This window comes from Arachis ipaensis, chromosome B10 (assembly GCF_000816755.2).
Source record: "Arachis ipaensis cultivar K30076 chromosome B10, Araip1.1, whole genome shotgun sequence".
In the NCBI taxonomy this organism is placed as follows: domain Eukaryota; kingdom Viridiplantae; phylum Streptophyta; class Magnoliopsida; order Fabales; family Fabaceae; genus Arachis; species Arachis ipaensis.
The window spans coordinates 133,942,144-133,951,930 of record NC_029794.2 but is presented as its reverse complement, the minus strand read 5'-3'; the positions used below and the strand labels follow the sequence as shown (position 1 = coordinate 133,951,930).

The following is a 9,787-nucleotide window of genomic DNA, read 5'->3' as shown; positions in this document are numbered from 1 at the left end:
CGATATGTCTCACTATTTATGTCGCATAAAACTCTTGTCAATCGGATCTTGTATTAGATTTTGACATATACATATAAAGTATAAAATTAGAACACATCAACTTTTTTATTAATACATAAACAATTTTTGTAAATTACATTTGTAAATAAATAATGAGTTGTAGTTTTATGTATATGAATATTTGATATTAGGTAATGATAATTTTAACTTTATTCTATCCTAAATATCAAAATAAAAAATCAAATAGTAAGAAATGAGCATGTAACATAAAAAAAATTATCATATGTATGACCATTTTAAATTCTTATTGTATTTTTTTCGGAGCATTAAACTAAAAGTAGTAACTTAAATAAGTTTAGAGATAAAAATACTGTATTGATCTCATTGGTTTTAAAAGAATCCAAAAAATTATCAGCACTATTTAGAGACAAAAATACTGTATTAATCTCATGAAGAATGTTCATAAGGAAACTTCTCTTGGCATTATTAAGTACATATTCTACTTTTGAAACAATTAAATTCATACTTGAACTAACTCTTCACACTTTCTATAAACATAGTTTAAAAAAAAATCTGTTACAAATTGATACATTTAGAAAAAAATTGTAAAAAATAAAGTATAAATTAAAATAATACGCTTTTTCATAAGATAAATCACTATAGTTGAGAATGCAAATTTCTTTCTCTAAATTAAAAATATATTTGGACTTTCACTTTATTTTTCTTTTAGTTGGAAAGTAAATTTTTTTTACCAAAGAAATCATAAGAGTTAAAAGTTTTGCTCTTTTAATTGTTGTAACCTCTTGTTCCATCGTGTTAATTATGAAGGGTGGACACTTATCAAGTAGCTAGACATGTACTAGTTACATTTTATATATTAATAGATAAGTAGATTCTAACATGAATATTATGTTATATTGCATGTGATTAATGATATTGTGTTTTACAATATTATATGATGAAATTATATCTCAAAAAATCTTAGACTCTACCAATAGTTCTTCAATGTTTACCTATATATACAGAAAAGAAAATGAATTCTCTCGATTATAAAATATGATATTTCATTGTACATCTTTTAAGTAAAATTAAGAGTGTTAGAAACAAGAGATTAAATTAGATAAAGGATTTGTATATTATTGAGTGTGTTCTCTATTCAATTTATGTGAAATGATACAATATAGAAGGATATATATAGGTGCTAAGAGAATCGAAATAATAAAGACGTAATCTCTTATAATAAATATTCAGGTATACTAAATAATACTAATTGATCCTAATTATATTCTAACATCCCCCCTCAAACTCAAGTGACAACTCGAGTTTGAAACTTATTTAAAACAATGAAATAAAGAGAAAAAAATTGCATAAATTGATAAAACGGGTGCAGACGGTACTGCCGAAAGGAAGCGCAGACGGAACTGCCACTTGTCTAAAGGAAGCGCAGACAGAACTGCCGCTATATGAAGGAAGTGCAAACAGAACTGCCAGAAAGAAACGCAGATGGAACTGCCACAAGGAAACACAGACGAAACGCAGACGGAACTGTCACGAGAAAACGCAGACGGAACTGTCACGAGAGAACACAAACGGAACTGTCACGAGAGAACGCAGATGGAACTGTCACGAGAGAAGGCAGATGGAACTACCACGAGAGAACGCAGATGGAACTGCCACGAGAGAACGCAGACGGAACTGCCGAAAGAGAGCGAAAACTATATGATTTCTTCATGAGAATAGGTAAACAGCAGATGACAATGGTGTTTGATCATTCGACTCGGAAAAACACAAGACAGAGAAAATAGGCTAGTCGATGAGGTGAAAAAGCATAAAAAAAGTGACAAAAGAGAAAGAAGAATGGCATAGAAAAAAATGAAAAAGCTACGGTGATTTCACCGCAAGAAAAACAACCTATCCTCTTCAAGAAGGATACCTGATACCATGTTAGAAACAAGAGACTAAATTAGATAAAGGATTTGTATATTATTGAGTGTGTTGTCTATTCAAGTTATGTGAAATGATACAATATAGAAGGATATATAGGTGCTAAGAGAATCGAAATAATAAAAACGTAATCTCCTATAATAAATATTCAGATATACTAAATAATACTAATTGATCCTAATTATATTCTAACATCCCTCTCAAACTCAAGTGACAACTTTGAGTTTGAAACTTATTTAAAACAATGAAATAAAAAAAACCTGCATAAACTGATAAAACGGGTGCAGACGGTACTGCCGAAAGGAAGCGCAAACGGAACTGCCACTTGTCTAAAGGAAGCGCAGACAGAACTGCCGCTATATGAAGGAAGTGCAGACGGAACTGCCAGAAAGAAACGCAGATGGAACTGCCACAAGGAAACACAGACGAAATGCAGACGGAACTGTCACGAGAAAACGCAGACGGAACTGCCACGAGAGAACACAAACGGAACTGCCACGAGAGAACACAAACAGAACTGTCACGAGAGAACGCAGATGGAACTGCCACGAGAGAACGCAGATGGAACTGCCACGAGAGAACGCAGACGGAACTGCCGAAAGAGAGCGAAAACTATATGATTTCTTCATGAGAATAGGTAAACAACAGATGACAATGGTGTTTGATCATTCTACTCGGAAAAACACAAGACAGAGAAAATAGGCTAGTCGATGAGGTGAAAAAGCATCAAAAGAGTGACAAAAGAGAAAGAAGAATGGCATAGAAAAAAATGAAAAAGCTACGGTGATTTCACCGCAAGAAAAACAACCTATCCTCTTTAAAGGAGGATACCATGTTAGAAACAAGAGACTAAATTAGATAAAAGGATTTGTATATTATTGAGTGTGTTGTCTATTCAAGTTATGTGAAATGATACAATATAGAGAGATATATATAGGTGCTAAGAGAATCGAAATAATAAAAACATAATCTCATATAATAAATATTCAGATATACTAAATAATACTAATTGATCCTAATTATATTCTAACAAAGAGAATACATATGATAATAAATATTAAATAGTAAAAGATTACATTACAACATCAATTAAAGAAGCATGAAACATATTTTTGTTTTCAAAATTTGTTAAAAATTTTAATAATATCTCTAAATTTTCCATTGTTTTAATTTTGTCCCACGACTAACTTTTCCAAAATCTCAAGATCAATTAAGCAACAATTTTATAAAAACCACATTCAACACAAATAAAACCATGTCATTTGAGTTATATAGCTCTAGATGAGTAAAAAATATACTTCACTTATTAAAAAAATTTAAGATTTATCAAAGTATTTGACAAAATAAAATATATCTTTGTTAAAATATATAAAATAAAAGTTTCTATAGAAGTTTTCGTTTTTAGCATTTAAAAAGGAAAGCTTCAATATCTGGTTTGCTACTTTTGTATTCTCAACAAATAATCTAAAAAATTCCAAGAAATATATTAAACATAAACAGCAAAAAAAGAGACACAAAAATTTTAATAATTACTCGGCCAAAAAAAGTATGAAGACTTGACCTAACTCGGTGTATTTAATTAAAGTAGCTAGAATTCAAATAAGTCAGTGGAATATATATAATATTTTAACAGAAGAACATTGAATTGGCAACATCTTGGTGAAGAAGGGGTAACTGAGGAACATGCACTGCACCAGGAATTGTAGTTCCACCATGGCTAGAAGATGTCTCAGACAGTTCATCAAACTTGATAAATTGTGCCATTTGGGCAGCTGCTAAGTGAGCATAGCAAACTGGAGCAACTGCAATAATGCATTGTGTAAAGTCTATTAAATATTAAATAATCTCAACCATATAGCTATCTAAAAAGTTCACCATGATCATGTATATGAATGTGACAAAATACATAATTATTACACATTCTATTGAATTGGTAGGTAGTAAGTATTAAATATCATATTAGCTACCATTTTCCTTTTTGGGGGGTATTTATAGAATATAAATTATACCTATTGATATGGCAGTTGTACTCCTCTGGTATCTGTTGAAAGTTCAGAAAAAGAAAATGATCCATTATTATTCATACACATAGAGAATTTTTATACATGTAAGCCAAGTTAATCATACTTAGCTACTTACACATAAGAAAGAGAATGCACTATTTCTTGTAAATCATCGGCAGAGAACCCAATTTCATCATGTAAAACTTGGTAATGAGTAGGTCGAGTTGTCCCCTATACAAATAAAAAAAATATACAGAAAATATGTAACAAGAATTGTGAAGATAAAATTCTTGCAAGAAATACTCTTAACCAGCTTCACCAACTAATGAATAAGAAATCTTGGGTAGGGAAGCTTTTGTGTAGTATAAAAAGACAGTTAGTATTACTTAAATATTAATGTAGTATCATGCCATGGAAAATGGTTCAATAATAAAATAAATTAGAAACCATTTGACAATAATACTTACAATCATGCCAGCATGAGAACACATATAAAAGTCATTGTTCTTCGGATGACAGATTTGGCTGTCAATAACAGTTCCTGCACAAAAAAAAAATTAGAAGTTAATATCAATTTTCATAAGTTATTTTGCATATTCTGGTGGACATGTGACTGACCTGGTGGAACATTATCTGGTGCATTGTCCTTAAAGAACTTGGTGTGATGGTTCTTCTGAGCAACAATAAAAGTGAACTTGGGAGACCATTTCTCATCAAGATATTTGCATGCCTGAAGAGTGAAGAATTATTCAATTTCAATGGAATTCCATCTTGTTTTAAAAAAAAATGATATATGCACACTAAAAATCAACTACCACGTTTTGTGTGATGATAACTGAAATCTAAAAAGGCGAATCCAAATTAATACCTCTATGATTGGAACTAACTCTTCGTTCAAGACCTTGATGAACTGCGATTCACTCACTCCATCCCTAAATATAGCATTTGGAAATTATAAATTTAGACCTTGTTTCTATATAATAAAAATATTACATGCTGAATCAAGCATAGTCATTCTAAAATTTTGTAAATCATCATTAGGACTAATACATGAATCCTTAACTAATCTAATACCTGAAAATTATAATCTGTTGAGGCTTCCTTTGTTTTGAAGTTTCATAGAAGTCCATAATTAGCTCCCTGAAAAGAACACCACAATAATAACATACATGAATGATGACTTCAAATCTCTTCAACCGCAAACTAATGCCATTATTAGATAACACTCACCTGATAATACCTTCATCTTTGTTACCATCATCGGAAGGAACAGGCTTAAACAAAGACTGAATCATCTCGACTCTTGGTGATTGAGTGCGAACTGCGGCTCTATAGCAGGATATTGAAGGCCATTTCCTTGAACTCACAACCTGAATATTCACACAAGTGAAAATGCAAACTTAAACATAGTGATATTAATTAAGACTGAATGTGAATTTTGTTGCGAAAATAATATCATACCGCGGCAATAGATGGCACATCCGATCGGCCTGGTGATCCATGAGATACATCCATACCAAGAATTAAGGTAGCTTCATTATGAAGTAAAGGTATAGAAGGAGCACACTCCATTGACAGGAAGGAATTCATTCCACCAAGCTGGCATCACACAAGAGCAAAATGAAGAACAGGACATGGCAACTATTTCTGTTACAATTTAAAAAAAAGTGAATGTAGACTAATATACCTTTGCATTAATTTTCAGGAGAACATTAGTAATATACTGATCATTAATTTTTGTTGGTGCAATACACTGTGTTGCAACTCCTTCATCAGCAAGACTTCTCCTTTTCCAAGGTCCTACAAAACAGTTGCATTAATTGAGGAATTGTATAGTGAGTACCAACAAAACTAAAAGATTATGTTGCTTGGGTAGTATCCAAAAAATATATATGTACAAACACACAAATAAGACTTCTTGATCCTACCATAAATATCAGAATTCTTTCTCTCTGGAAGAATGCACAACAGAAGTTGAGGGGGGCCAGGCAACTTGGACTTTACAAGTTGATACATCCTCTCCACCCTAAGAGGTGCCGGATCGCGCCTTGAACGAGCATCCTCTTCGAATACTTGATATGGAGGATTTATGTACTACAAAAGAAACCAAAAGTGTCAAATGAATGATGTATCACAACATCAACAAACTAAATTAGCCATAAAACTCTTACAATCCCCTTCATTTCAGCACACTTCTTGATGGTATTACACAGAAAACGTGTGTCACAGCGAGCTGAGAAGTTTACAACGGCCCAGCGCTCAAGCCTCATAGGTTTAACTAGTTTCTGAAATATGGCATTCAATGTTAGATAAACAACTCTAAGAATAGAAAATAACAAGATAAAACAATACAAAATAAACCTTATTGTTGAAATTCCAGCGTCCACCCCTTGGAATGAAGCTCTCCTCATTTCCTACTACAAGCTGCAAATACAAGAGACACATGAGAACACCTTCAGAGGCCTTAAAATGCAAATGTGAATAAAAAAACTAAACAGATTTAAGAAGGCTGAGGAGATGAAAACACATACTCTTGGGGGCTGCAGAATACGACCTTCAACCCGAGTAAAATCAGATTCAATGGTAATCCCAGAAGAGCGAAGCATAGGTTCATTACCATATCTGCTGTTTCTTAAAGACTGCCAGAAAGTTAACAATCATTTAAAACTATACACATCAAATACTTTTGTGTTGAATTGAAATTATCAGAAAAGTTCATTACATACACCAGCCAAAGCTTCTTTCCTTTCATTGGGCTTTTGCCTTGACTTCTCAACTAACTGAGCCCTTTGCAAATTTGTCAATGCCTTGGTGTATCGCTGCAACGAGATCAAGGTGCATAGCTGCAATGCAAAGCAAGAACATAAGATTAGTGCTTTCCCATGCAAAAATGCTTTTAAAATCTATGGACATTATGTTTTAAGGCACCTCCACTGGAAAATAAGTTGGGCGCTTTGGCTTCCCAACATTGATGCAGGGGAAATCAGCAGAATAGGGCAATTCAATCCCCTTATGGTGTTTATAGTAATTGTAAACTGTGATTTCAATTATCCGTGGTTCGCCATTCGAGTCCTTCCCATCTTTCATTGAAAACCTGCAAAAAACCCAAGTTCTCCTCATTGGTATGGGAAACATTCTAATGCTATAAAAATTAAAAAGGCCATGCATATTGCATTAAGATCAACCCAATTGACATGATGAACCTTTAACAAGTTTGAACAAAAGCTAGCAATTCTATTATAACTATCCTAAATTCTTCCCTCTCCAACAAACTATACAAAGAAAACAGATTTAAACAACTTACTTTTGAGTCCTGCAAGGATTATCACTGAGTCCACTGATTTTGTACTCAATATTATTAGCCTTGATTCTGAGGTTTTTCAGCACTCTTTTTGCCTGAAAGTAAACAAAAACAAAGCATCACATTTCAATACACACAAACATCAGAACCTTGATATAATTAAAATAAAATAGCAATATTACCTTGGTCCAATCAATAAGATTTGGATGCTTCACATTCTGATTCTCACAAAGGAAGTCCAGTACAGGGCCAGGCTTTACAACCATAGTAGTTGACACATCTTTAAAAGAAGATAAGAACAAATGGTCAATTCAAAAACACAAGGAAAACAGAATTTTCCATGCATGTACCTTTAGAACCTTACCAATATTCAGAGATAAACCTCCTTGAGTGGGACGGAAACTTGAATGGAAACCACGGCAGCCTTGAACACCACCTCCTAGGTCAGTATAATTCCTTGGATTGTCATGGAAGAAGGATTGGCGGACAAGGAGACAGCCCCTTTAGAGGAAAGAAAAAAAAGTAAGGATCAGAATTTCATGGAAAAGAAAACAAGTTAACAAACAGGCTTTTGTGACATACTGCTTTGCTGCATGCTGCCTCAATATGATGTCAAGGACCCTCAATGCTTCCTGGAAATGCTCGGAATCTTGTCCGAGCAAGGCATCTGCAATTGCTTGGATTGGAATTTTGGCTGCATAACTGATCACTACCTTGATAGTTTTGGACTGAGATTGACGCCTCATCCTCTTTTTCTCTCCATGAGTAGGGCTATCATGGTCATCACCAGTCCTTCCAACCCTGAACCACAATATTATGCACTCAAAACCAATCACAACAAAGAATGCAAACCAATGAAGTTAAAATAACATTTACCTCCTTGATGAAATATCCTCCAGCACAACAGTGAATTCCATCTTTTTCTCTTTAAGAGAACCAAGAGTAAATAAGCTTTTCTCCCCATCATATGCAAAATTCTTGTTTTTCAGTTCATCATATGTTTCATAAACTTTGTCTATGACCTTTCGGCCAATTCCCTTAGCTTCAACCGGATTGCCATCCTCATAAGACATTGCAACCTAGTAAGCCAACCATAGTTATGATTTTAACATGTTAACTAATAAACATGAAAGCATGCATATAAACTAAAAAAATAAAATAAGGAATGAAAGGAATTACACTATAATGATAGAAGAAACTGTCCTTTATCCCCACACCAACTCTAAAATGGTTACTCAGCAGCTGTATCTTCTGTCCCTTGGTCCCAACACCTCTTCTAACCATAGGCAAGAACTTTACCTGAGATTCTTCTTTCGCAGGAACAAAATTTGCAGGAATGATTGGTGGTGGAGGTGGCAGTGCTTCTGAAGAATCCATTGATAAGTCCTGCTCTGCTCAAAACTATGTTAAAAAATGTAAGCATACTTGTGAAGTGCAGCAGAAAAAATAATAATAATAACAATAATGGCTAGTCAAAATCATAAATGCTTAATCAGAAACACAAAAAACATATGAACATGACCGTTATTAGAACTATATAGAATTTTAAAGCATTTTTGACTAAGCTACCCATGTCAAACATCAACATAACCATTATATCCATGACTTGTTAACATACAACATAAAATATATTTGGTATTAAATTTTTATATTAAGAAAAAAAAGCTAAATCATTTGAAAAACAAAGGTATCTCTTAGAAAATTACTAAATAGCATATATACTTGAGTAAAAAATAAACTAGGTATGCATTGGAAAGTGACATCCCAATATTATAGCTTGTTGTTAGTGTTAATGATGACTATATTTCCTAATATGGTATAAGACTACAAAAGCAAGCAAATTTTGAGTAGGTTGCATCTTCATCATTTGTAAAACAAACATTAAGGATTTAAAACAATTGCAATGAAAATATTGCAGGATCTTTAACTAAATGTGGTAGACAAAAATAAAATAGATGTGCCAGAAAAACCTACATTGCCACATTGGCATAATTTTTTTTCTTCTTTCTTTGTTTTTTGGTAGAATGACATAACTTTGGTTGAATATTGAATAAGTAAGATTAAAAAAAATATATTTTAGTATTGATGTTCTTCAAAGTATTTGAAAAGCAACCAGTGGTGATATATTTTAATGAAAGAAACATATAAAACAGAATAGTTACTATGGAAACAGAAACTCATAACTCATATCTATATTATAAGAAGAAGGAAGTTAACATTTTTTCAGTCAAGTTATCCAAGAAAGAAGAAAGGCTACAACTTAGAGAAGTTCGCAGCTGGATTCACATTCACGGAACTAACAACAAATACTTTCAAGCAGTATAATAACCAATGTGAAAGAACCTAAACCACATAACAAGGATTCAACTTTCAAAAAAATAAAAAAAGAGTAACAGGCACTATCGATCAAAGAAATAATAAAGAGCTGAAACAAACACACACAGGTTCTTCAAAGATTTGACGTTGAATATGGATCAATGGAGTCACCTGTGAAGAGTTTGAATATATAGGAGTGTGGTTACAGCTTGCAGAAGAAGGC

General features: G+C 32.9%; 1 protein-coding gene across 6 annotated transcripts; it reads right to left on the bottom strand.

Moving 5' to 3' along the window:
- LOC107621718 (protein argonaute 4A-like) lies at nucleotides 3,494-9,787 on the bottom strand. Of its 6 annotated transcripts, none has more exons than XM_016323731.2 (23): nucleotides 9,691-9,787; nucleotides 8,428-8,649; nucleotides 8,125-8,327; nucleotides 7,831-8,049; nucleotides 7,613-7,749; nucleotides 7,431-7,528; nucleotides 7,252-7,343; nucleotides 6,876-7,041; nucleotides 6,674-6,790; nucleotides 6,479-6,586; nucleotides 6,309-6,371; nucleotides 6,119-6,232; nucleotides 5,876-6,041; nucleotides 5,635-5,747; nucleotides 5,409-5,546; nucleotides 5,178-5,317; nucleotides 5,022-5,087; nucleotides 4,816-4,879; nucleotides 4,566-4,677; nucleotides 4,415-4,488; nucleotides 4,084-4,178; nucleotides 3,954-3,985; nucleotides 3,494-3,746 (listed from the first exon to the last, which is right to left on the bottom strand). In XM_016323731.2, the coding sequence occupies exons 2-23, from the start codon at nucleotides 8,623-8,625 to the stop codon at nucleotides 3,571-3,573; spliced, it is 2,691 nt and encodes an 896-aa protein (XP_016179217.1). In that variant the 5' UTR covers nucleotides 8,626-8,649; nucleotides 9,691-9,787; the 3' UTR covers nucleotides 3,494-3,570. The 6 variants fall into 6 exon arrangements, with proteins under 6 accessions (XP_016179217.1, XP_016179219.1, XP_020969558.1 ...); XM_016323733.2 differs by having other exon boundaries at nucleotides 8,428-8,639; XM_021113899.1 differs by having other exon boundaries at nucleotides 9,736-9,787.

What these genes read in the sequence shown, in the direction of transcription:
- LOC107621718 (XM_016323731.2), bottom strand. Translation starts at nt 8,625, where the DNA reads ATGGATTCTTCAGAAGCACTGCCACCTCCACCACCAATCATTCCTGCA. An exon ending in AGTTAGTTCCAATCATAGAG is followed by an intron (nt 4,678 to 4,815) that starts GTATTAATTTGG and finishes TTCACTCTTCAG; the next exon opens with GCATGCAAATATCTTGATGA. An exon ending in ACCAGATAATGTTCCACCAG is followed by an intron (nt 4,489 to 4,565) that starts GTCAGTCACATG and finishes TTTTTTGTGCAG; the next exon opens with GAACTGTTATTGACAGCCAA.